At 56.0% G+C, this 26,661-nt stretch overlaps 2 protein-coding genes across 5 annotated transcripts in view; both read right to left on the reverse strand.

Moving 5' to 3' along the window:
• The window catches only part of EFCAB6 (EF-hand calcium binding domain 6), a 240,063-nt gene extending 237,252 nt beyond the window's left edge, over positions 1-2,811 (reverse strand). Inside the window, exons 1-2 of one of the 3 annotated variants that reach the window (XM_043562841.1) lie at positions 2,705-2,811; positions 863-1,054 (exon numbers count right to left, since the gene is read on the reverse strand). The gene's annotated coding sequence lies outside the window, so the exon portion shown is untranslated. Of the gene's footprint in view, positions 1-862; positions 1,055-2,417; positions 2,674-2,704 lie in introns of those variants that run through there. The other 2 variants (XM_043562840.1, XM_043562842.1) reach the window with 2 other exon arrangements.
• A 12,794-nt stretch (positions 2,812-15,605) lies between these two features.
• Positions 15,606-26,661, reverse strand: part of SULT4A1 (sulfotransferase family 4A member 1) — a 33,402-nt gene continuing 22,346 nt past the window's right edge. Inside the window, exons 5-8 of one of the 2 annotated variants that reach the window (XR_006294539.1) lie at positions 25,816-25,910; positions 19,833-19,971; positions 18,539-18,671; positions 17,043-17,154 (exon numbers count right to left, since the gene is read on the reverse strand). Coding sequence is in view for 1 of the 2 variants with exons in the window: in XM_043562844.1 (XP_043418779.1) it covers positions 17,042-17,154; positions 19,833-19,971; positions 25,816-25,910 (347 nt within the window). In the remaining variant the exon portion in view is untranslated. Of the gene's footprint in view, positions 17,155-18,538; positions 18,672-19,832; positions 19,972-25,815; positions 25,911-26,661 lie in introns of both variants that reach the window. The other variant, XM_043562844.1, reaches the window with a different exon arrangement.

Raw genomic sequence — 26,661 nt, forward strand, 5'->3', positions numbered from 1 at the left:
AGAAGCTCTTTAGACCTGAAAAAATAACATATTTATATGTTTTCTCTAAAGCCAGACTTTTCTCAAACAGATCCCTTTTCTTTACAGCTCCTCTTCCCTACGACATGGATATCCTGGAGAGTATCTTGTTGAAGGTGAATTAATACTGAAAAATTATACGGGCACCTGGGTGGCTCAGTCGGTTGAGCGCCCCACTTCGGCTCAGGTCATGATCTTGCAGTTCATGAGTTCGAGCCCTGCGACGTCAGGCTCTGTGCTGGCAGCTGGGAACCTGGAGCCTGCCTCGCATTCTGAGTCTCCCTCTCTCTCTCTGCCCCTCCCCTGCTCAATGCTCCCTCTCGCTATGTCTCAAAAATAAATACAAACATTAAAAAAACATTTTTTTTAAAAAAAGGAAAAATTACAAGAATCCCACCTCTATGAGCCTACATTTATTTTTTTTTCAACGTTTATTTATTTTTGGGACAGAGAGAGAGACAGAGCATGAACGGGGGAGGGGCAGAGAGAGAGGGAGACACAGAATCGGAAACAGGCTCCAGGCTCTGAGCCATCAGCCCAGAGCCCGACGCGGGGCTCGAACTCACGGACCGCGAGATCGTGACCTGGCTGAAGTCGGACGCTTAACCGACTGCGCCACCCAGGCGCCCCTATGAGCCTACATTTAAATACACTTCACAAAAAGGCCGGCTCGCTCCTGGTATTTAAAGGAAGAAAGCAGCCAACCGTTAGCTTCTTGTCTCACATTTTCCCATGCACGTTATGCAGCTGACTTTCCGGTCCTGGCAGGCGACGGGGCCGTCCAGGAGGACCTCCGGTGACCCCCGGCGACCCCCGACCTTAAACGTTCGCTCTCGATACACACCTGGAGAGAAGCTGTCTTAAAGCGACTGTCTTGTCAACAGCCAGGGGCCTCCCAGTGGCGTCCCGCGCTGGGTGGGCACCCGACCACGAAACATCTTCCTGCGGCTGGTTCTGTCTCCGCGTGCCCGGCGGCCCGTCGGCGTCACAGCGTGGGCGCGGTGGACCTCTCTGCGCACGGGGAAGAGGTGGGTGGCTGGAAAAGGGCGGGGAAAGGGGAGCAAATTTAAAGTCTCGCGTGAGCATTCCTTGGCCAACTTCTGCAAGCGCCAGAAGGAGAGGAAAAGGAGAACACGGCGAAAATGACACCCTTGCCCTCAAGGAGATTGCAGTGAGGTTGAGCGGGAGGCAAATACGCTCGCAGAGGGGCGCCTGGGTGGCGCAGTCGGTTAAGCGTCCGACTTCAGCCAGGTCACGATCTCACGGTCCGTGAGTTCGAGCCCCGCGTCGGGCTCTGGGCTGATGGCTCAGAGCCTGGAGCCTGTTTCTGATTCTGTGTCTCCCTCTCTCTCTGCCCCTCCCCCGTTCATGCTCTGTCTCTCTCTGTCCCAAAAAAAATAAATAAACGTTGAAAAAAAAAAATTAAAAAAAAAATACGCTCGCAGATAACCCACGGGCTCAAGCCTGATTCACTTTCGAACCCTGCACCCCCCTCCCCCAACTTAGCCCAGTAAACGTGTGTTGAATGGAAGACGACGGACGAAAGCAAGCGATGAAGGGACGACGCTGTGCGAGAGTGGAATTCACTTACAGCATTTCGGAAAGCCCGCCCATTTAGGGGCGCACAGGACTCGAGGACCATTATTAAATTACTCCTTTTTGAAAGACAAGTAAGAGTCCTCTTAACGGGCAAGGCATTCTGCGAGGCAAAGACTTTTAGGAGGGAAGGAAACGGGAGACGGAGAAGGAAAGGATCGGGGTGCCCCAGACCGTGACCTTAAGCGTGCTCTTTGCAACAGGACGTTTCACAAAGTGCTTTCCGGACAAAATTACGGAGGGAGGCAGGGATAACTGTGGGCGGTGCGAGGGGGAAAAAGAATGTTCTAGAAAGAGCTGGGGGTTTTTTTTGTTTGTTTTTTATTATTTTTATTTTATTTATTTTTGGGACAGAGAGAGACAGAGCATGAACGGGGGAGGGGCAGAGAGAGAGGGAGACACAGAATCGGAAACAGGCTCCAGGCTCCGAGCCATCAGCCCAGAGCCGACGCGGAGCTCGAACTCACGGACCGCGAGATCGTGACCTGAGCTGAAGGCGGACGCTTAACCGACTGCGCCACCCAGGCGCCCCTGTTTGCTTTTTAACATGAGGCAAGTGCTGGGTTTGAATTCGGGTTCCGCGACTTCCTAGTTGTGTGAAGTCTGGACAACCCCCTTCACTCCACAGGGTCCAAGTCGCCCTCTACAGGGGGCAGGCAATGACACTCAAGAGCGCTGTGCGGGCAAATGACATAAGGGACATGAAACATTTTGTAAGCCGGAGTGACCCAAGGCAGTGCCACACACTTCCCGTGTGACCCACACACATCCGGGGTGGGGGGGGGGGGGGGAGATGTCACTACCTTCCCCGTTGTGGTCCGTCTTCCCCAAATATGACGTCAGCCCACGGGGAGAGGACCGCACTAGTCACCGCAGTAGCGCCAGGGCCGGCGACGGCGGCTGACACACGTGCTGAACGGGGTAAGCGAGTCACCAGCCCAAGGTCACGTTTGCGGGAGGGAGGCTAGGCGTCTCGGAGGCGGGCAGCAGCCGTCTCAGGGCTGTGGGACCCTCGGAGCCGCCCGCCCCGGCCCTCCTCTCGCCCTCCGCTCGCGCGCGGGGTCCGGACGCCGTGGCCGCGCCGCCTTACCCGAGCCCCCTTCTCGATTCTCCGCCTCGCGGGGCCACAGCAGAGCGCGGGGACCCCGGGCCGCTCGGCCACAGAAGCCCAGCCCACTCGCCGGCTCTAGGACGCTGTTGCCCGAGCAACGGCGACACTCGTTGATTGGAATAGGAGCCTGCGCACCCGACAAGGAGAGCAGCTCCGATTGGCTAAGCCGGTAAGTGGAGGGGCGTGACCAGATCTGCCCGGTGCTCCGCCCCCGCGGGAGGAACTTCCGCCGGAAGCCTGAGGCTTCTGGGCGCGGGAACCCGCGGAGCGCCGGGGCGACGAGCGTCAGGGGAGAGGGTTTCTGCGACGTGGCCTTCGCGCGAGCTGGCGATCGGACTGGTCCCTCGGAACCGCTTCGAAGCGCGTGGCCAGAGAGAAGCCCGGCCCCACACGAGCGGCAGACTCCCGTGCCTGGAAGAGCCCAGCGTAGCCGCGCGGGGCCTGGGTCACGACGGACAGCAGACGATCGCTTCGCCGTCGGTGCGCGGCCCCGAGCACGTGCTGCGGCCTTGCCCAAAGGCAGTGCGCATGTGTGGTTGCGCCCTGCGGGCCCCCAGGAGCCCGAGAGCCGCGAGGAGGCGGGACCAGCTTGCCCCTCCCTCCGCATTCTCCGCCCCGGGGCCGCGTGACCAGCACAGTCCCCCTGATTATTTCCAGTTTGCAGATACGAAGCCGAGGCTCAGAGCGGGGTCTTCTGTCCCGGGACACGCAGCTGGTCTATGGCAGAACCGGAGTTAGAACCAAGGCAGGCCAGGCCCTGCTCTCCGTTGTCGGGGAGAAGGGACCAGAGGGGCAGCCTTGCTGAGGGGCCCCCTGCACCCATTTCTGGCGGCGGCGAAGCGATCGTCTGCTGTCACGTTGGGCAACCTGACTGCACATCGCGGGGAAGCTGGTCTTCCTTCTCACCGAGGGGTACTGCCATCTTCTCTTGCTCAGACCTCCCGCACCCTCCCTCCCCATCCCCGGCACCTGGCCTCACCTCCAGTCCCCTCGACTCCAAACGACTGGAGCACACTGTCGTCTCGCAGCCTCTTAGACGCCCATCTCTTCTGCTCTTCTTCCAAAGAGAGGCTGCTCTTCTTCCAGCCTCTCCACGTATGTCCTCAATCCCACCCACCCCCACCCCCCAATGGCCTTTGCAGAGACTTCATTGCTTAGGTCAGCCAGTGCTCAAGAATGTGCCCTGGGAACCGCTGGTGGTCCTGAGACCCTTTCAGGGAGTCCATAATCGTCCAAACTGTTCCCATAGTAATAGGAAGATGGGACTCGCCTTTTCACTCTTACTTTCTCTTGAGGGGTGCAGTAGGGTTTTCTAGAAGCTACACGATGTGTGACACTGCAACAGATTGAATGCAGACGGAGATGGGAGATTCCAGCTGTCTTCTCTTAAGTCAGACAGTAAAGAGATTTGCAAAAGTATAAAACTGCCTCTCTTTTCACACACTTTGTTTTGGAAAGCATAATAATTTTTCATTAAAAAAAAGTTCAGACGTAATGGGTTTCTTGCTATTTTAAATGAATTGGTAAACAAAATTCAAAATTTGTATCTGTTTTGTTTCTGATGTGGTAAATGTTGATAGAACTCACAAAAACCAAAGCACTTTGGGGTCTTCAATTCTTTTAAGAGTGTAAATAGATCTGAGGCCAAAAGGTTTGGTCCTGAGAGCAAAAGGGCTTAGGTCATTGCCTCTCCCATAAAGGCCAACCGTCTCATTCCTCCTCCCTCCCCCCACCACCTCCTTCCCTCATAAAATATGCTCTAGTATCTGACATCTTAAAAAAAAAAATTATCTTCTAGCTTCTACCCCAACTCTCCGTAGAGTTATCTGTCCACACGGGTCTCTCAGTTACTATTCACTCTCCATCAGTTTTCCCAGAGGCATAGCTCCATGACTCCCCGGTACCTGGTCAATTTTCATGAATATTTCATCTGTCCCCGACTTTGCCTCCCTCGACCTCTCAGGAGCATTCAGCCCAGTGGATCACCTTTCTACCTGAAACACTCTCTTACTGTTCCTCTGAAGCCATACAACCCTAGCTTCGTCCTAAATCACCAACTACTCAGTTCTCAGGCCCCACTCGTGATTTTTCCCCCTCTGGCTCTGACCTAGGTGGTGCTCTCACACTTATCCCCAGCTGCGACCCCTCCACTGGTATGAATCAGAGACTCCTCTGACTTCAGCCGTCCACACAGCCCTTGGCCCTCTGACCTCCCTGACTCTGGCCAATGTCAGTAAATGGCACCACTCAAAGCAGGAAACCTTGTCTTCCCTCGGCAAGATCATTGCCTCACCCCCCACCCCCACCCCGCCCCGCCACATCTAATCCTTCAGCAAAGTCTTCTTGGTTCCATTGCCAGAATATGTACACTGTGATCTCACTCCTCCATTGTCACAGCCTCACCAGCACGACCCCACCTAATGACAAAATGTAGACAGAGCGTTTCCTGTGGTCCCCAAGGGAAAGGCAAGGCAGGGTCAGCAGGCTTAACATTGGCTACTTGGAGTGATTTTGGCAAGATCTTTACTATCTGTAGAAATTGGCTAACCTTGGGAGGGACAGTCACTCCAGTGTGAGCAAGGCCCCAAGATGGCAAAGCATCAGGAAACAGAAAAATTTTTTAAACTGAAAAAAAACGTGTCTAACCATTCATCTGTTGCTGGGCACTATCAACTTGTTTCTTTTGGCTACAATCAATAATGCTGCCATGAACATTGGCATACGAGTCTCTGAGTCCGTCTTTTCAATTTTTAGGGGTGTATTTCTCAGAGTGGAATTACTGGGTTACGTGGCAATTCTCAGTTTAACTTTTACAGGAATCACGAAATTTTTTCCACAATGGCTACAGCATGTTACATTCCCATCAGCAGTGCACGAGGATTACGGTTTCTCCACATCCTCACCAACATTTGTCATTTTCTGGTTTGGGGGTTTGGTTTTATTCCGATGACAGCCATCCGTAGTAGCCTGAGGCAGTATCTCGCCGTGGTTTTGACTTGCATTTCCCTAACGAGCAGTGATGTTGACCATCTTTTCACATGCTCATTGGCCATTTGTAGGTCTTCTTTGTAGAAATATTTATTCAAGTCCTTTACCTATTCTTAATGAGGTTGTCTTTTTATTGAGTTCTGGGAGTTACGTGTTCTGGATATTAAACCCTTGTCAGCTGTGTCATTTGCAAATATTTTCTCCCATTCTGTGGGTTTTCTTTTCATTCTCTTGATAGGGTCTTTTCACGCACAAAAGTCTGTAACTGTGCTGAAGTGTATTGATTTTTTGAATTCCCTTTCTCATTGTGTATTGTTCATATATAGGAAGATCGTTGCCGCTCTGTATGCTGACTTTATAGCCAGTGACTCTCATGGATCAGTTCCAGCTAATGCTAAGCATCTTTGGTATTTTTAACTTGCACAATCTTGTGTGTGTGACCTGCAAATGAGTTTTATTTTTTCTTCTCTCATCCTTGTATTTTAGATTTGTTTTCTTTTTATTTTTTTAATGTTTTATTTATTTTTGAGACAGAGAGACAGAGCACGAGCAGAGAAGGGGCAGAGAGAGAGGGAGACACAGAATCCGAAGCAGGCTCCAGGCTTCAAGCTGTCAGCACAGAGCTCCACACGGGGCTTGAACCCACAAACTGTGAGATCATGACCCGAGCTGGAGTCAGATACTTAGCCGACTGAGCCACCCAGGTGACCCTAATGTGATGAATTTTTAATGTTGAAATTTCTTTGAATTCCAGGGGTAACTCTTTACTATTTTATATATCACTGGATTAAATTGGCTAATGTTTATTTAGGATGTTTGTCTATTTGACACCCCAAGTTTTATTGGGTTCACGGCCACACACACATTCATTTACGTGCCACCCGGGGGCGACTTCTGCTCTACGGTGCAGAGTGTAGCCAGTGAAGCATAGGCTGTGTGGCACACACGTTGACTCTCTGGCCCTTTGCAAAAACTGGTTTGCCAGTCTTTGGTCATTGTCATGAGAGGCAGTGACCAGCGACTTCCCTTTCTCTGTGATGCTCTGGTCAGATTTTAATACTGAGGTTATACTGGCCTCAGAGTAAGTTGGAAAGTGCTTCCACCTTCCCGGCTCTCTCAAAGCTCATGTGATATTTGCGTTTGGCTTCAATGTTGGGGGAAATTCACTGGCAAAGGTATTTTGTCCTAGAGTTTTCTTCGTGGGAGGTTTTTAATAATTGGTTTAAGTTCTATGTTACTTATAAGACTATTCAGATTTTCTGTTTCTTCTTGTGTCTATTTTGGCAACTTATGTTCTCCAAATACTTTGTCTAGATCATCTTAATTGTCAAGCTTACCAGCACAACGTTGTTTATAACGTCCCCTTAGTACAGGGTCTGTAGGATCTAGGGTGGCCAACCACCTTGCTTGCCAGGGGGTGGAGGGGTTTCCTGAGACATGAGTCTTTCAGTGTAGACCTGAACAGTCCAGGCAGATTGGGACGGTCAGATCCAAAGAGACACCTTATCTTTTTTTGGTTTATCAATTTTATTAGCCTTTTCAAAGAAAATCACGTCATTGACTTTTGCTCGTTATTTTTCCTTCTTTCTTTCCTTTGGATTTAATTCGCTGCTCTCCTTTTCCTGGCATCTTGATATGAATATTTAAATCACTGGTTTTCACCCTTGTTTCTTTTCTAGGTCGTGTTTAAGGCTCGAAATCCCCCTCTAAGCATGAATGTACCTGCATCCTCCAAACTCTGATAGGATAGATCTTAATTAGCATTCAATTCAAAATCTGGCTTGAATTTCCATGGCGATGTCTCTGTTGACCCATGGTAGTACAGAGCTATATTAAATTAGAGACATTTGGGCATTTTCGAGCTGTATTTTTGTTATTGATTTCCGGCTTAATTCCACTGTGGTCCAAGAAACACAAAGGTAAGATTTTGGTTTATTGAAATTGTTTGAGACTGACTTTCTGGCTCACCATATGACCAATTGTGGTAAATGTTAACACTCTTTTCTGAGGGAAAATTATAGGTGAAAAACTGGTAGCTGGCTGTGTGAGCAAACTGTTTAGTAGGGACTTAATAAATGTCCTTTGAGCTGATCTGAACTCAATTGTGAAGCATATGATTGGGGCAACATAGCCAAGAATCAGGAAACTGAAAATCCTTATTTCCTTGAATACAAGGATGATTTTTTTTTTCATGTATTTAAGTGACTAAATCAATCTGACATGAGGGGCACCTGGGTGTCTCAGTTGGTTAAGCATCCGACTTCGGCTCAGGTCATGATCTCGCGGCTCGTGAGTTTGAGCCCCACGCGGGGCTCTGTGCTGACAGCCCAGAGCCCGGAGCCGGCTTCAGATTCTGTCTCCCTCTCTCTCTGCCCCTCCCCTGCTCATACTCTGTCTCTGTCTCTGTCTCTCTCTCAAAAATAAACATTAAAAAAAAAACCCTGACATGAGGTTTTGTCGTATAATTCTCTTTTCTTTTCCTTTTTTTCTTAAGAGCATCTTCACTCCAAAGCTTTTTCCCTGCTCCTGGAAACTCTTCACTTCCATGCAAAGAGTTAACTTAGGTGTTTTGTTTTTAACAAGATCTCAGTTCACCTCGTTTGTTTATTGTCCTGAGAAGCCCATAAAAGCCTTTAGATCCCGCGTGATCTTTGTTCACACAGACCAGAGTTCTGTAATGTGATGGTGGCCCCAGGGAGTTTGTTGGAGATTTCCGGTCTTCCTTGACCATACCTTCCAAAGAATGCTGCCGGCTCCCTTAGATGTCCTACAGTGGGTCTCCTTTCAACAGGGCCGAACCTATCACCTTGGCCACGATACCTTCCAGCATCATTTCAGTGTATAACGCTCCCTGCCCAAGAAACTGCTACAGTCTCCACTACTTATTCCCATGCAGGAATCTGCTGCTCAAAACCTTTCGTGATAATCAGGAGAAGCAAGCCATGGGCAGTTGTGGCGAAAACATTTTCACACTTACAACATCCAGCAGACAGCTCATTCCGTCAGCGATCGGGAGGAAACCTGGGATCGTGGAGAGCTGTGTGGCAACAGTCCTCTGTCCCTCCCTCCAGGTTTTGAGTGCTCATCACAATGACGTACGCCTTGGAGACTGGGCACTAAGACCGAGCCTGGAATTATTTCACAGTCATCAATCATGAGGTTATAAACGGACGTTACGCCTTCAAGAGGAGAAATACACCGCAGGAGCTGATTAACCCCTAAGAAGTTAAGTACTATTTTCCGCCTGGTCTGTTAATAAAGAAGGAGGGAACAGCAAACACAGGGCATAGATACATGATGCATCTAAATGGGGGCTGAGGACATCCCTGGGAAATCTGCTACAAGAGATTTCTCTGACTACTGTCCTTTTCACGGCCTTGTAAGATGGACACCAGAGTCTCCTGAGCTGCCCTTCAAAGAAAAATAAATAAAGAAAAACAAATGAGGGTATAAGTCGCTCCTTTGGAAAAGCTACCGTGGTTCTTTTTTTCCTTTACTAAAATAGATGCTTTCTCTCTGATATTTACCTTGACAGCTGATCCAGCTTCTCATTTTAGTACAACCAGCCAGAAACTAAATTGTATTTTCTTTTCTTTCTTTCTTTCTTTCTTTCTCTTTCTTTCTTTCTTTTTTTTTAGGGAGAGCATGCGTCGGGGAAAGAGGCCGAGGGAGAGAGAGAAAATCTTAAGCAGGCTCTCTGCTCAGCACAGAGCCTGATGGGGGCTCGATCCCACGACCCTGGGATCATGACCTGAGCCGAAATCAAGAGTCAGATGCTCACCCGACTGAGCCACCCAGGCGCCCCTAAATTTTACATTTTAGATACTGTCACTACAAATAATTGATCACTCTTTGTAAACAGGGGGTCATTCTCGTACCTACTCTAGGATTGCACGTGGAGAAAGACTGTGCAGGCCCCGTGTAGCCTTTTCGCCTGCTTTCGTTCCCCTCCGGGGTGCTGATCCACTCGTGAGCTCAGTTACGGGCTGTCTCCTTTCACGGAAACAGGGATCGAAATCCACTTACCTTGCTCCTGAACAAGATTCCGCGGTGTAGAACCCCGGCACTTAGAATCTTAACGCATCCCGCCCCCTGAACATCCCGTGACAGTAACGGCCCACCCTCCGGAATAAAGCAGCAGCTCGAAGCTAATTTCATGTCCCATACATCTGGGCAACCTGCAACCCCCCGCCAATCACAGGTAATTCTCTTCACTAAGAGCCAGGGTCTTGCTGCAGCTTGTAATTAGTGCTGTTTAGCATTTAATTTGCCTTTCGTTCGGGAACAAGCACGTACGGATGATGTGATAGGAACGGAGCGCCGCACTCAGCCGAGCGGTGAGAAGACGAACGGGCACCGTCCCTCCTTCCCTCGACTTGGGGCTGTGAATGGAGTCTTTGGCCAGGAAACCTGAGAAGTTACTCAGATGTTTTCTTAACAAATGCAAACCAATATACGATTACAGGGGATTATCACTCCTTCGGAATTCCAGGCTCTAACGCCTGGCACCTGGCACGCTCCCTTCTGAGAATTCTTCTGAGAATGGTGGAGACGGGACACAGCAGTCCCCCAAGCTCCGGGCTGAGGGTGCTTCTGGCCTTCTCCCCTGGGGGGGCCCAAGTGGCGTAGAGACCCCGGACAGAGGCAGCCACCGGCCACTGAAAGTCAGTCCGTCTGACATGACCAGCAGCCCTCCTGATGTCTCTGGTAAAATCGGAGGGGGCGCCTGGGGGGCTCAGCCGGTTAAGCATCTGACTTTGGCTCAGGCCATGATCCCACCGTTCGAGTTTGAGCCCCGCATCAGGCTCTGTGCAGACACCTCAGAGCCCGGAGCCTGCTTCGGATTCTGCGTCTCCCTCTCTGTGCCTCTCTCTCTCTCTCTCTCTTTCTCTCTCGAAAAATAAACAAACATTAAAATTTTTTAAAAGAAATAGCAGGAAAGGCTTTTCCATGAGGCTAAATGGTCCATGAGAAGAGACCGTTGGAGAAGAGAGCGTTGGGCGTGTAGGTCAGGGCCCCTGAGCAGCACGGCCAGGCCAGAGGGGGCCTGTGCGGCAAGTAACAAATGACATGCTTGCAGAACAAGGACCTGTGGAGGGGCGGCTGAATTCAGCAGACAGTGGGAACGTTCCAGTCATCAAGGTTTCACTGACCGACCACCTCTCAGGAAGCTAACTTCTTTACCCCCAGGAAGAGACATGACCAGCCTCAAGAAGCAGATGGTCACTGGGCACCAGTGAGGGCCAAAGTAGCAGCCCTGGAAGTGGTGGGAGAGGGACATCGGGGTCCTTGGATTAGGACCCCACCTGTACTGAGCTCAAAGCCTAAATCGGCATCACCCACGTTGAGGAATGGCAATCCGGGCCGAGGGGAACAGCCTAAGTGGACACAGAGGTCCAAACGGCCAGTCGTTCTTGAGCACAGTGAGACGGGTTCCTAGCCACTAATTGTATTTGGGATTTGTTTTTTTTGGAAATCACACATACCATGGAGTATAAAAGGGGAGAACTGAGAGACAGGAACACTAGGGGGAAAACAAGATTTCAACCAATCCACTTAAAAGTTTTTTGAGGATGCATAAATTGGAGGAGAGAGAGAGTCTTGCTGGCTCCGTTGAGAGTCTCTCCTTCTGCAGAGATGGCCTCGCTTGGGTATTTTAGGACTTCTGTTCCCAGCTGGCGCTCAACGCCATGGAGATATGCAAAGATGACAACTGTGAAGAGAAGAAAAATGCATTTTCTGGTTGATTTTTATATTTTAAACACATTTCGCATTCTCTGGTGCTTGAAGAATGCTTTTAATAGAGCACAGACTCCTTCCGTCAATGGTGAGGGACAGATTTAGGGACTGCGGCTCAGACATCCGGTGCCAACTAGCTTGCAGGGATCCAAGCGTGAGAATCAAGTTGTCATCTGATGTGTAGATTTGGCAAAGGCTCAGCGCGCCTTGGCGATGGCGCCCGTGGGCCCAAGCTTGGGTGGCAGGTGCACCGTGACGGGTTCTCTCTGCCCTCGCCCGCAGAGTCCATGGCTGGCTCAAAGTTCACGGTCTCCCCCACTCGTCAGCTCCTCCTGGGTGGAGTCGACAGACAGTTTGACCGCCTAGGGGTCACAGACTGTTCGCACTGGGTGGAGCGTCGAGACCCCTGGGCTGAGACGTCCCCGTTAGGAGGTGAAAAGGGGCTTCCCCCCGTGGTCCCGGTGACACCCGGAATCGGGACCGGGTGCCCAACCCGGTCTAGCGTATCTTACTTCTTCCCACCTGCCGTGCCTCCCGCTGGCCCCTGCCCTACCTACTCCCACCTGGTTCCAGACCCGGCCCCGCGGCCCTCCTCTTACATTAAGCAGCCCCCCTGCTGTCCTTGGTGTCACCTCTCCGTAGCGCCAGCTCTCCGCACCACGCCTTTGTTTCCCGTTTGCCGAGGCGACGTGCGTGTAAACGGGGCTGGGTTCCGCTGCGTGTACCAGGCAAGCTCGCTGAGCCCTGAACAAGCAGAAGAAACCTTAGAGACTGTTTACGACAAAACATCCATTTGGGAGAGACGGATCCTGAGGCTGAGAGAAGGCAGGTGGCTCGCCTGGGTCACGCAGCCAAACACAACTAAACCGGGACTCTAGAGCCGGGGTCCTCAGATCCCCCACCAGGCGTCTCTCTGTAGGTATCTATCTGGGTGGGAATGAGAGCAGGGTCCCCGGAGGACGTAACAGTGGGGTGCTAAATTTGCAGGGGAGAGGCACTGACATCGGGTGTGTCTCCGGGACCCCCACCGGGGCATAGAGTAGATGCTCAAAAAACACCAAGGAAGGAGAGAAAGGAAGAGGGAGAAGCGTGGCCACCGAAGGGTCGACGCAGTTCTCAGGGGTCCTGTGTTTCCGGGCTTTGGGACAGAGGGAGGACAGGGGAAGTATGGGCACCAGACAGTCCATCCCCCAGTTACACGGACATTTGGGAAGCCAGTGAGTGGTCGGGAAGGATGTTCTGGAAGAGGAGAACACCACGGCCCATTGGCAGTAAAGAAAGAGGTGTATAGAGGTCGGGGCAGAGGCCCAGTGGGGTAGTTCAGGGTCAGGAGGCCAGCCTCGTTCTTGTTTGGGAAGACACAGCCTCTGAGGGCGCAGCCAGGAAGGTACAGGGCAGATGGCTCTCAGAAAAAGCAAAATCCACTCTGACCATGAAAGATGTCACTCCCTTAGCAATCTTAGGCGCTGATTCTATGTCAAACTCCAACCTAGGGAAAGACACAGCACGGCCCTGCTTTCGGGGTGGCACTGTCCGTGGGGTGGGGGGAGACAGCTGTAGAGCAGTGAGGTGGGCGGGATGAGAGAGGAAAGCAGGGGGCACCAGGGAGCAGCGGGGATGCTCACAGGCGAAGGCAGGGCTGGGGGTCCCAGCGGGCGGGGCCAGGCCAGGGCAGGGGCCGGAGGACGTGGCTGGACAGCACTGCCAGCAACGGAACGGCTGTCCCCAGAGGTGGTCAGCTTGTCAGGGACGGGAGGTCCGGCTGTCAGAGACGTCGGTGTCGGTGGGTAAGGCTGGATCCTCTGACCGACGAAAGTGCCACCCCGGTCTGCAAATGCTCCTTCTACAATGAAGGGTGGGCAATGATGCTGCACGGGAGGGGCTGGGACCAAACGCTACAGGAGAGCGATGGGCACCCGAGGACCTGACCTCCACCCATCTCAAACAGCAGTCACCGCTCAGGTGGTGGGAAAACTGTCCCGCACTTGGGACCTCCCAGGACAGACACTGGGCGCCCGGCCTGTATCCCCAGGGCTGAGGCCACGGGAGGGAGGGAGGGAGGGCGGGAGGGACCTCCCGGCTGTGGCCTGAGGAAGTCGGCTGGCGGAGGGGGCGTGGCCACCAGGGGGGGCGGTGTTGAGGCTCCATCCGGTGGCCTGAGAAGGGGCGTGGCGGAGGGGGCGTGGCCACCAGGGGGGCGGTGCTGATGCGCCATCCGGTGGCCTGAGAAGGGGCGTGGCGGAGGGGGCGTGGCCACCAGGGGGGCGGTGCTGATGCTCCACCCCTGGTCCGAAGCCACCGCCTCCTGTTAGGTCCCCGCCATGAAGGGGGTATGGACGAAGATGGTCTCCACTGTGTAAATTGCGACACCGGGTCAAACCAGTCACGTGGCTGACCTGCTCCGATGGGAGGGCCCGTGAATCTGTGCTGGGAAGCCCTTCCTGGTCCCCCCTCGGATGAAGTGATGGGGGCGCGTGGAAGGAAAACAGATGGCGTGTCCCAGGTGGCCCAGTGTCGAGCCAGGCCAGCACACACACTGCCGCGGGGCTGCGGCCAAACGCTACTACTTGGGAGTAAAGCCCTCTCTGCTGGTCCCCCAAATGCTTGTCGCAATCTTGTTGGTCTGTGACCCTGCCGTTTGGGAATCCCGCAGCAGCTGTCCGGTCAAGTCCGCAGTCTTCCCCGGCCGCTCTCACCTGCTCCACCCGTCCGGGGCCTCGTCGCAAGGTACACGGCACCTGCGCCTCGAATCATTTTGCCCTTGTCTAAGCTCCAAGGGCCCCAGGCAGGAACTGTAGGTGATGTGCAGACCCTCGCACACGCTGCCCACAAACGCTTAGAGCCACCTCTCGGGTCAGAAGGGCCCTGGGGATCATCTGAAACAGCCCCCCACCCCTCGATTTGTGACTGAGTGACTCACACAGCCAGGAGAAAGGCCTTGTAGTCCATTTGCTGTCAGGGGGCTTTTAAAAATGCAAACCGGTCAGTGTCCCTTTGATTAAACCCTCCTGTGGCTTCCTAGTTCTTGGGACAAAATCCAAACTCCCGTGACCTGTAAGGCCCTCCGTGAGCTGGCTCCTGCCTACCCTCCAAAACTGGGTTCCTGTCACACCAGCCTCCTCTCGCTGCCCAGCCCCCTCCCTGCCCTCCCCACCCACTCCTGGGCCCCCCACCCCAGAGGGCCCCAAGCCTGGTCCCCTCACTTCCTCCTGATCTCGGCTATCACCGGGTCCCTTGGACTCCTCTCGAGCTTGACCTCACACAGGTTTTGTGACGGGGGGGGGGGGGGGGGCGTCATCTCCTCTCCAGAGAGGAACACCATGCAGGCCAGGCCCTTCTGTGCTCACGGCCGCACCCCCGGCGCCTACAGCAGCCCCGAGGCATCGTAGGTGCTCAAGTGTTTACTGAATAAACGAGTCCAGGAAAGGAAGTGAAAGCAAGTCTGCAGGGATGGGGAGACACTTGGTAAATCAGCACTTCAATTACACGGTCCCGCCCTGCTGCCTGATTCGCCCACTTTGCCTTCATTTGCTGCCTTATTTCAGGTGCTGGACAAATGGGCTGGGAGCAGACCCTCTGGGGCAGCAGACTGGATACTCCACTGACTAACTTGGGGCTTGGGATCCAGGGTAATTTCAGAGACCAACATCAGCTCTGGGGTTCCACCCGAGTCCTAAAGGAAAGGGCCCGTTTGAAAAGACATGTGCTTTCCGGAAAGCCCCAGCTTTATCAGGTAAAACGATGTCCTGGATTTTCCTGCCACCAGGAATCAGGAAGGCAGCCTCTGGAATTCAAAGCGGTCGAGTGTCGTCGAGTGCAGTCAGCCGGGTCGGTCTCAACACACTGCCGTGCGCCGCATGAAACACGGGGTCTCCCCGGGCAGGCCCCACACACCCCGATGATCTCCTTTTCCTAACCCTAACCCTAACCCCAGCCCTCCTTTCGGCCCGTAAGTAATGCCAAAGGTGACCGGACAAATAGCGAGGGGGGATTCACCGCCTGGAAGGTCTAGAGCGGAGAGAAAGAGCCAAACCAGCGTGGGTCTGAGACCCTCGGCGGCCAACCCCGGGGACCGGGTGTCAGCAGGGCTCCCAGTCGCGACTGCCCTGGAAGGCTACCCCTCTGCACTCATCAGCACGCGCTCAACACGAGGCATGGGACGTGTCTTTATTAAAGATGCAAGCAAGCACAGACAGATCATGTGTGGTGCTCAGTAATATCCATACAGTACTAAAAATAGAAAAATAGAAAAGAAATTTCACAGAAAGCAGCCTCCCTCACAGATACACAAAAAAGGCGCAGCCAAGCCCACCATGCAATGCCGCATAAAACACCGGCGTGTGTCTGCACCTCTTCCGAGACAGCAACACAGCACAGAGACCCTTACACGTGGTGGCGACCCTCCAGCCACCACCGGGGGCGCCTGCCGGCCACGTAAACTTCCAAGACGACCCCAGTCCCGGTGCGGCGGCAACACGCACACTGGCGGCCGGCCCGGCTGCTGCCTGGCCGCGTCTCATTGCTTCCCCAGCCAAATGCGGGCCAGAAGACGAAGCAAGGGGTGGGGTGGTGAAGACATCGCCTGTGCGCCCGCAGGTATACTGGGGTGCAAAGGCGAGACGGCCAACCAGTCTGAGTGAAACAGGGCGTTGAACCTGCAAAGTGGCTCTCCCGTGGCCGGGAGCCTCGGGTGCACACAGAACAGACTGACCGATGAGCGAGTCTGAGGAACTTACTATGGAGCATCTGCTCGCCAGCATAAAGAGGTCTCTGCCTCAGGGAACGAGAGTTCGTGGAAGGAAAACTCAGACTCCACGTACGCTCGGTCTCTGCGGCGGGTTCTCCGGTCACCGCGTGAGAGCCCGTCGGCCGGCCTCCCCGGCAGGTTCCCTCAAGGAACGTTCTGCTGGTTCCTCCGTATCGGGTGTCTGAGGCCACCCGCTGGGAGTCCCTGGCAGAGGGCCATCCTCCCTGCAGACGCCGAGCAGACGGTCTCTGCTTTGTTTCAGGAAGGTTACAGAGCACTGAACTCATCGAAAGGAACAGCGGCCCCCACACACCCAACTCCTCCTGTGTCTTCACCTCCGAACCGGGTGAGAACAGAACGGCTGTGCCATACAGAACAGAACTACAAAAATAAAGAGTCAACCCTGAGATCTTCCTACCATTTGGGTGTGGCTCGCTCCTGAGTCCCCTCGGAAATGAACTTCTATTTGGTTTACTGACATTTATTTAGATTTCCAAGTGAAAAGCTCTATAAAATACAATAAATAATGTGGGGTTGTAAAAGGCAGACGTTCTAGCTGCGTATGTTACAGACTCTATACTTATGATACAGGCCGTCAGAACCGCCAGCTTTACAACGCTTGTGGTCAGACACGGAGAGACTTCAAAGCCCAAAGGCGACACGGCTGCTCCGGAGGGGAAGCAGGGCCCCCTCTTCCTCCGGCGTCTCCGCCGTTCCCTCCCTCCCCCGGGCCTCACGCTGCTTCCGGAGTTCGTCCAGCAAGGAACAAATGAGTGCATACGGGACTTTTAGCTAGTAGAGCGTCTGGGTGCTGTGAGCATGCAAGTTTGCCGTCGCCGTGATTATAAATAAAAGTCAAACGTCAGGTCACACTTCCCCATCTTCTGTTTGTACACCAAGTCAAACTTCTCGTTCATGGAGACAGTGAAGATGTCCTTCCACAGCCCGACTCTTCCTGCAACACAAACGAGAGCAGAGTGTGCTGAATTCACTCGCCGCCGGGCCAGATACCGAACCAAAGGGAGCCTTGGAAATGGTTCTGGAAGGTTCCAGATCTATTTCTGGACCCTTCTGAGCTTGGCCTAGCGGGGGCAGGACAGGCCACCTGAACCCGTTTCCCTGAGGCTGGTCATCCTGGTGTCCCTTCCCTGCTGGGTGGGGCCCACGGGCACAGATACGCAGAGCTGAGGCTCGCAAGCAAGGCCTCTGCCCCTGTTCCCTGGCGGATGCCCAGCACCCAGGCACAGGGCGGGGGATTCACAACACCCTGGAGGACAGACAGTCTCCGGGGAGCAGATCTGCTGCTCTAGGCATCGTGTGGACTTGGGTCCTCTGTGCCAGCATTATTCACTCGACTCGACAGCTCCGCCGAGGTGGCATTTGCTTGTGGAGAATTTAAAAAGGAAAAAAAAAAAAAAAATCATCCAAAAAGACAGAACCTTTCGTGGTGAGCAGGAGGCCTCCTGGCTGGGTCAAGGGTGAAGATTTTGAGAAGCCCGCCCTTGCAACCTTGGGGAGGAACTTAAAGGGATCAGAAGACCCCACTGGAAACGCACTTGCACAACTAGACGCTGAGTGTGTGCTTCGCCCACTCAGCCCCGCGTGGGTCGCGGGCGATCTCCAGCCGCTCTTTGCAGCTCCGGCTCAGACAGGGGCTCGATCAAAACACAAGACCTTTCCTGGCAGGCGTGCAGGGACACGGAGCCCACCGACCAGCGAGCAGGTACGGGCTACCCGTTCACTCACGAAGCCTTCGGGGAAAGAGAGCTCAAAATGCCTCCCCGAAGCCACTGAACTCACTTTCCTCGTGAACTGCCAAATCTTCGGCTGGTCTGGTCAAATGTGAACGGTGACCGGGAGGGCGGCAGGAGTGGGGGGTTCTAAGCCCCCGTCTCCAGGGGCCGTGAAGGCCGTCACCGGGGCACTGCCATCATGCTTTGGAGTAACACAGCCTCGGGGGACAGAAATGCTCATTTAGAATTCCCTTCCGCGTCAGCATCTCTGAGATCGGAGCTCTGACCGTCTCCAGCAAATAGACTTCGTTAGCTCCGTTATAACAGAAGCCCCTGTCCTGGCAGGACCTCAAGTATGAAACTGCAAGCCCGCAAACGCTGAGCCAATAGATCTGCCATGACGAGGATTTTTCTCGTCGGTAATGCAAAATCAGACATCAGTGTCGGCGAGGAAAAAAAAAAAAAAACAAACGGGAGAGGCTGTTCTTGCTACCCTCTAATGATACCTAAGGGACAAAATTAGAAGCTTCTAGACCAGCCACACTGTAAATATATTTTTCCACGATTATTTTTCTCAGCTGAGAGCTCATCAAAGGAGTCACCCACCTGGTTTAGGGTTTGGAATCAAGACAGTGCAATATATGCTGTGATATGAATCAAATTTAAGCAACGCAGCTGTCTGCTCAAGCCCTACGTTCTCACCAACGCAAGGAGGTCTTCTGAGCAAAGAGGCAATGTGCTAAAAGAAAACAAAATCAAAGAACTGAAATAAAGCAAAACCAAGGTAAACAATGATAAAGCAAACACATCAGAAGGAGCATATGGGCACGCAGTATGTTCTCGCCACTTCGTTACCACGCAAACGAACCAAAAGGGGTATTTTGGAGAAGGTCACATCCAAGGATAACAAAACACAGCAAAAGCAAAACTAAAAAAAGAGCAAATAAATTTTAAATAATAAATATTTGTGAAGATGCAGCCAGGGAAATAATCTGCGAGGCACTGCGGTTTCGGTCGACTGCTCTGCCTTTACAGGAGGGCACTCCCCGCCTGACCTTGAGAACGGCCGCCTCGGGCCGCCCCGGTCTAGAGGAAGGGCACAAAGCTGGAGGGGCCCCTCCGCAGGACGCGCCACAGCGCCCGGCCCGCGGCGCCAGCCCGGGTAGGCCTGCGCGTCCAAGATGCGCAGCTGGCTCCAGCCGCACTTCCGGGCCGGCCCCTGGAACATTCCGTCACCTGCGGACACTCTGAATTCACCCAGCTGGGAACCAGAGGCAGGTCTGCGGCACCCAGCGTCACGGGCAATTCACACTTGCCAAGAGGGTGGCTGCCGTGGCCACGGCCACCAACCGGGGGACAGGGCATTTATTTTAATGCCCGAGTTCTCCACGGTCAGGTGGCTTCAAATATCATGAGCCTTGAAGGACAGACAGCAGCCGGGGCGGACCTGGAGAGGGCTCCTGCCTGGACTGTGTCCTCCGCCTCAAGGTGCTTCAGGCCCGAGAGCCAGCTCTGTGCCAGGAGCGAGCGCCGGCCTCCGAGAAGCCCGCGCGGCACCAGCACCCACCGCGGGGACGGAGGGCCCATCCGCAGGCCCCGAGCTTCGAAACTTCACAGCCCCGAGCCCTTCCCGGGCTCTGCTGGGCGGGGTGTCTGGGAAGGCGTCTGCCTGAAACGTCCCCCCACAAAGCCCGGGACATCCCAGCCTTCTCCCCGTGACCTAAAAGGCCACCCGCAAGGCTACAAGGCAAATGCCAGCGGAGGGCCCCGCGGGGCTCTATCCACAGCAGCCGGCTTTCGGATGGCCTTCTGGCCCTCACGGAGCAGAGGGCTCTGGAGAAACGTGGCCCGGGGCAGAGGACGCTGACGTGGGGGGCAGGGGGGAGGGGCGCGTGCGTACCCCGGCCCACGGGCAGGGCCTCGGCGTTGCAGCACTGGTCCACCAGCTGGTGGCAGTGCTCGCTCAGGGCCTCCAGCTGCGCCTTGTCACAGGACACCCCCAGGAATCTGGCCAGCTGCTCCACCATCGTCACCAGGTCCTGGAATACAAGAGCAGAGAGCAGGGGGCCCGTCAGAGGCAGCGCCTTTGCTGACCGAGCGCTCTGGGCCGGTCACTCGCCAGGTGCTCTGTTCACACTTCCTAACTTAGTCCTCGAGACAAACCTGATGTTGGCCTGGTCTGGAAGTTAAAGCCAGGTTAAGAGATTGCCCGAGGGTGCCTGGCTCTCAAGGGGCCGAGCCAGAACTCAAACCCCAGTCGTCTGGGGCACCTGGAGCAGACGCGAGGTCCTGGTATCGCGGTGGTCATTTTAAAACAGCAGCAAGACAAGAAAACTCAGTTCAGAACCGTGCCAGGAGCCAGACCAGCAGACTCTCCCCTTCCCCTTCCGTCCACGCAATCAGCTGGAATCAGCTGGGAGAACAAGGTGGCACCTATGGCCCCCAGACAGGCCCCAGAGCCAGCCCCCCTCGCCAGGCAGGAGGAGCTGGTTTGGAGTGAAGATTCAGTTACGCTCGACTCCACGGATGAAGCCCATCTCTGGCCCCTACGCTCCTCGCTTCTGGACAGTGACACTGTTAGCGACACAGCCTGGGTCTCCGGAGGGGCACGCACAGCCCCTCCCCATCACTGCCACTGTCTCCCTGGGAAATACCAAGGCACCGCATAGTCTCAATCTGTGCGTGGCCAAACGCACCCAGAACCCTGACCTGTCACCAGGCAGTCTCCAGACTCCACCAGCGTCCAGGTCCCGAGTTAGGAAAATGCTGGAGGCTGTTGCCTCCTTGATGGTTTATAAAGCATCACCACATTAAAGCCTCTGAGAAGGCCTGGAAAAAGAAACCCATTAAATTTCTTTGACGCGGTATTTTGTAAACCTTAAAGAAAGAAAGGGTTCTGGGAGAGCTGGATTGAGTGTCAGCTCCTCTCTGGATTCCGAGGGTATTCCCCACTGGGCCCTGCGTCCTGCCCTCCCAGCTGACCCCCGGGGAAGGGGCTCCAACCAGGCAGGGGCTCCGACGCTCAGCTCCAAGCCCCGTGTGCAGGGCTCGGCCCGGATCGGAGCACACGAGACGGGAGAAGGAAACGGACTAGAAAGAGCTCCCCTCACTTGCCCTGCCACGCGGTAGCTCTAACTAAAAGGAAAAAAACAGCAACGGAGATTAGAGACAGCAGGCCCTCAGGGGAGACACCACAGGAGAGGGACTCGACAGAATCCCGGTGGGGACAACATCTACCCGGTGGAGGAAGGTGCGGCCGCCTGCCACGAGCCTGCTCCCCGGTTACGAGACCGAGCCGTGCGGGCAGGCAGCGTCCCCACCGTGGGCCAGCTCTGGACGGCTGGCAGGGCTTCCCGAGCTCACTGCCCGCCTGTGAATTAGCGTGTCTGGTCCGCCGGTCACAGTCGAGACTCCTCACCTGTGGCTGGTGAGACCACCCCACAGATGACGACGGCAGGATTTGTGGGTTGACACGCTGGGGCAGCCGGCTGGGCGTCCGGCTCACGGGCACAGCCCCCAGCGCCGGGGGGAGACGCAGAAGCCCCTGGGGGAGCACACAGGGCAGAGAGAGCTCGGCTGCTAAGTATTCCCACCCAAGACGAAAACACGCCAGGCCCGTCCACACTCCTGGAGCCCGATGACGTGCACCTGGGGCTATTTTTTTGGCGTAAGATGCAAACAACGTGAATTCCTAAAAATGTGACGGTTCTCTAATCTCTATTAGAGACATCCAGACCCTTACTGAGGTTTCTCACAGCTCATGAGTTCGAGCCCCGCGTCGGGCTCTGTGCTGACAGCTCGGAGCCTGGAGCCTGCTTCGGATTCTGGGTCACCCTCTCTGCCCCATCCCCACTCATGCTCTGTCTCAAAAATAAAATAAAAACATTAAAAAAAAAAAAAAAGTGAGGCCCTTGGCCACAGTAAATGCCATTTGGTTCCTCTGGCATTGGGAATGTGAGTCCCAGCTGAGAGGGGTGCAGGCAGGGCTGGGGGTCTGAGCTTCTTGCTGAGGAGGCCAGTAAGGCACGGCAGGAACCCTCACCTTTCAGGGCCTGGAACGAAGCCAGAGAAGCCAGGCACAGGTCTGCGGTGTAGCTGCTAAGTTATGTACGTGCTACGTCCCATTCCATCATGGTTTAGTAACTAAAATAATGGTCAAGTTACTCACTGTGGAGTCACCCGAAGCTCCGGGAAGCCGCTGTCCGGGCCCTTGTGCGTGTGCACGCAGCTGAACGGGCTCGGGGTTTCTCCTTGCACACCAGGCCTGTGGTGTGGGAGCGCACGCCCATGGTACGGGCAGGTGCGAAGCACTCCGTGGAACCGGCATGCCTAGTGCCCCCCCCCCCCCCCCGCCGGTCAGTGCCCAGGGGAAAAGAAAGCTTCTGTCCGCCGAGACACAAGCACGTTCACAGGACGTTATTATTCCTAACCGCTGCAAATGGAAGCAACCCGAACGCCCGGCGACACTGGATGGCGAAACGAGCTGTGGCGTCTGGCGTGTCCCTGCCGCAACGGAAAAGCACGCCAACGGAGAACCAGCCTGCCCCACGAGGCGCTGCCGAAGCTCAAAGCGTTACGCTGAGCAGCAGAAGGCAGACACCCGCGTATGTGGCACAGGACTCCGTTCACGGGAGGCTCAAAAACAAGCAGGATTAACCGGAACCAACAGAGATAGAAGACTGGTCACCCACGGGAAGCAGAGGTGTTGGCTGGAAAAAGCTAGAATGTTCTGGATCCCGATCTACGTGACGATTACACAGACGTATGTGCGTAAAAAAATCTATCAAGCTGTGGACATACGATTTGTATACCGGACCGTATGCGCTACACCTCCCTACGATGTGAAAAAAGAACAATGACGGACATTCGCCGAGTGCTACTGACCTCCCGTGCGTCAGGCCCTGCTCGAAGATGATCGGCCGCCTGTGATCCTCTTATAACCCTGTGACGGAGGAGCGGTCTCGTCTCCTGGCTTACGGGGCCCAGACAGGCCTCGACAAGAGCGGGTCCCACGCCCACACCCAGGTCGGCACCAGGGAGAGGAGGGAGTTGGCTCCCGGAGGCCCCCCTCCCGGGCCTGCAGCCATCCGTAGACCCCTGGGCCTGGGAGACGCGTGACGGCCTTGCTCAAGTCTGGTGGTCAGGCAGGGCTGGCGGCTGGGCCACCGTTCTTCTCCCCCGGCGTCGCCAGTGGGACGCTCGGGCATCCCACACGAAGTCTACGAGGGCCAGCCCAGCACGTGAGCCCTCCCCCAGCTCCTGAGAGCGGCGTGCCCGGCCAGGCCTCCAAATTTGCATGGCCCGGCCCGGTGTCGGCATGGGAGGCTGCAGGAGGGCACAGACACTGGAGGCAGGACTCACGAGGGCCCCACACCACCTGTTCCCCTTCTTGAGCTCGAGTCACGTGGCCTCCTGCTCGTGGCATCCCTGCTGGCCGTCCTGCGGTCCCCTCAAGTTCAACAAGGCCAAAAGCAAGCTCCCCTCTTCATGCAGAGCCTGCTCCTCCTTCCGTGTTTCCAGTCAGATCTCTGTAGGATCAAGGCCAGATTCCACACCGTGCCCTGCCTACCTTACCTAGTGTCACTGAGTCCCCTCCCAGTGCCTGTCCCCATCCCCACCACCAGGAACCACGTGGACTCTCCACATGAACTCTTTCGCCTGAGCCGTGGCCTTGGTCAGGACGCCGGGGTGCTCTGCCTGGAGCCGCCCTCCCAGGCTCGCTCGCTCGCTCGCCGTCCCCTCATGGAGCCTGCGGCAGCCCACCCCAGGCAAGCCCCTCGATCCCTGGGCCTCCGGCTTCTTAACAAGGAGGAAGGGCTTCTGCCGTGAAGGCCACGTTTCCATCCACAAATGCGTCCTGAGAACTGTCACGCATCAGGCACGGACGTAAAAGCAGAAATAGGCACCGAAACTCCCAGCCCCGGTGGAGCTCACTCTGGTAGGGGAGACGGTGAGCAAAACACAGACACAGGTGACAAAGCACGGGGCGAAAGGGCGGACGCTGTGGATGGGGAGGGGCCGATTCAAGCGGGCATCGGGGGAAGCGTCACCAATGGCAACAGAGACCCAAAGAAGTGAGGGAGCAACCCACGCAGGTGGGGGATCGGACAACGTTCCAGGCAGGGCCACAGCAAACAAAGCCCCTGAAACGGAAGCCGGCCCCGCAGGTGGCAAGAACAACAAGCAGCCAGTGCGGAGCCAGACGTCCAGGCACCGGGCCGCTGAGTGAGACCTGACCTGCTCCCAGAGCGACGTGCGGCCGGAGGAGCACAATCTGACCGGCGTGCGCACCGTCAGAGCAGCCGCCGTGCTGCAGTCACACAGGGCGCGGGCCTGGGGGACACAGGGAGGCCGCCCGGGAGGCCGCACGAGTGATGACCTAGGCTGGAAGTGATGCTGACCTGGACCACGGAGACTGGGGGCCGAGCGGTCAGATAGGGGCATATTGGGAAAAGAGAGGCCACGGGATTGGGAAGAGGGACACGAGGTGCGACAGGAAGTCAGAAGTTAAGGGTGACTCGCGACTTTCACCTCGGGGACACAGATAACCCTGGCCGCCACGATCTCGCACAGAGGAGCTGCGGAGGATTTGAAGGGAAACCTGCAGTCTGGTGAGACTCCCCAGGCAGCCCTTCAGGGAGAAAGGTGCAGGGGCGGCCGGTGGAGAGCGAGGGCGGGGAGGGTCCACGTCTGGCGGGCGGTCACCAGGGGAGGGAGCAGGGATGGCAAGAGACGAGAGCCCGGCCTGAGGCCCGAGGCCCGGGCGTACCACCGAGCACCCGGGAAGACAGCAGCCAGGGACACGGGACCGTGGGGCGTCCTGAGTGCCAGGGGGAGGGGGCGATCGCTGGTCACCTGCTGCCAGGAGGTCGCGCGGGACGACGTGGACGGAGACCGCGGGACTGAGCCGTGTGGCGGACACAGGTGACCCTGACAGAGCAGCGTGGGGGGTACAGGGGCGAGCCCAGCCAGAGCGGGCTCAGGAGGGGTGACAACTGTGAGGGGACCTGCGGCAAAGCGGAGCAGAGGAGCCAGGGAGGGAAGGGGCTCAGGGCAGGCTCGCCTTTCGTCCGTCCTAAAAAAGGGGAGCCGTCCAAACGTCCCTCCAGAGACGATGCGGCCCCAGCAGAGAGGATAACAGCGTTCTAGAATTAAGTGAGCCACGATAAAACTCAGCACACGGTAAGGCCGTTAAAAATGCTAACGGCAGCGCTGATGCGACACGTGACTACGTGACGCGTGACACGGCAGGCCCTCCTTCCGTTCGGCGAGCCCTCCAGGGCACAGGCACATCGCGCCTTCAACTGTTCCCACGCCACGGCGGAGCCCGGAACGTTCAGGCAACAACCACCTAGTGCCATTTCCTCCTCCACACCCGGTGTCGGGCACTCAGAAGCCCTCGCCCTGGGAGCCGCCGTGTCAGCCATCTGAGCGCTGCCCCTCTGAGGCAATCAGGCCACGAGAGACGAGAAATTCGGGCTCTGCCGTCTCGGCCCTTCTCCCCCAGTCACCTGTGGAGCGGGTGCCAGGAGGCAGCAGGGCGAGTCTGGCCGTCACCCTGCTCCCCCGGCCACGGCGGGCAAATCACGGACGGGGCTTTGTGAAGTGCACACCGTCCAACCCAGAAACTGCCCTTGGGGCCCGGGCCTGGGGGACGAGGGCAGGGTCCCACGTGCCAGCGCAGCCTGGAGACCGGCCGCCAGGATTCCGGGCACACCTGGAACACGGGAGTCCCTTCGCCCAGAAGCTGGGGGTCTCGGTGAGGCCGGGCCGCATGCTCCGGCCACGGCCGCCACGGCATTCAAGGGGCAGGCGGGCTCCTGCGGCAGGAGCCCAGGGGCGGAAGGCGCCAAGCCCGCGGCAGCCGCCCGCCCAGCACTCACCCGGTGCATGTCTTCATACTTGAGGAAAAGCACGTTCGAGTCCATGCGGTGCTCCCAGAACTCCTGCACGTGCTCAAACCAGGAGCCGTAACCCACTGCGGAGACAAGGGGACAGATGAAATCACAGCCCAGGGGGAACCAACGTGCACAAGTGGGGTGGCCTGGCTCCCTGCCTTCAGGGAGGTTCCGCTCTTACTGGCCAACAGCTGTGATCCAGGAAGGGGAGAAGGAGCTCTCAGCTCCGGGGGCAGTCCCCCGGGTGAGCCCCTTCTCGAGTCCCAGACCCCCGGCTTTGTGTGCCAGTCTCTCCTGCCAACGGTCCTCGGCCCCTCCCCTCCCCCACCCCCGGACGCCCCGAAGACCTGACCACCAGGGGCAAAGCCTCTGCTCAGCAGCGGGAAGGACGCTACCGGGCTCCCACGAGTTTCTGTTTAACACGAGGTCACCAGGAAGGGAGCCACGCCCGGCGCGACGGAGACACGGGGCCGGTCGGTTCCGCCGGGGGCAGGACAAAGTACAGGCAGCTCTAAGAGCCGAGCGTGAGGCCCCGCCAGGCCAGAGGGCCACGGGCACAATGCCAGGCAGAACCAGGAAGTCGCCGGGAGCAGGAGGGGCGGTGTGCACTGACACACAAGGCCCATGCCCCACACCACAGCCCCCGCACTTTCCACACCCCTCAGGGCTTTGGTTTGCCACATGGGCAGGTGGGGGGGCGGCTGCCAGTCCGTGCGGCCCCACTGCTTCGAAATGTTCTGTATAAACACCACGGATCCTCACCCGCTCCCTCAGCGAGATGAGTCTTCCCGGGGACCTTCCGTGTTAAATGGAGGAAGGCCTCAGCCAGAG

Source organism: Prionailurus bengalensis, chromosome B4, assembly GCF_016509475.1.
Source record: "Prionailurus bengalensis isolate Pbe53 chromosome B4, Fcat_Pben_1.1_paternal_pri, whole genome shotgun sequence".
Classification (NCBI taxonomy): domain Eukaryota; kingdom Metazoa; phylum Chordata; class Mammalia; order Carnivora; family Felidae; genus Prionailurus; species Prionailurus bengalensis.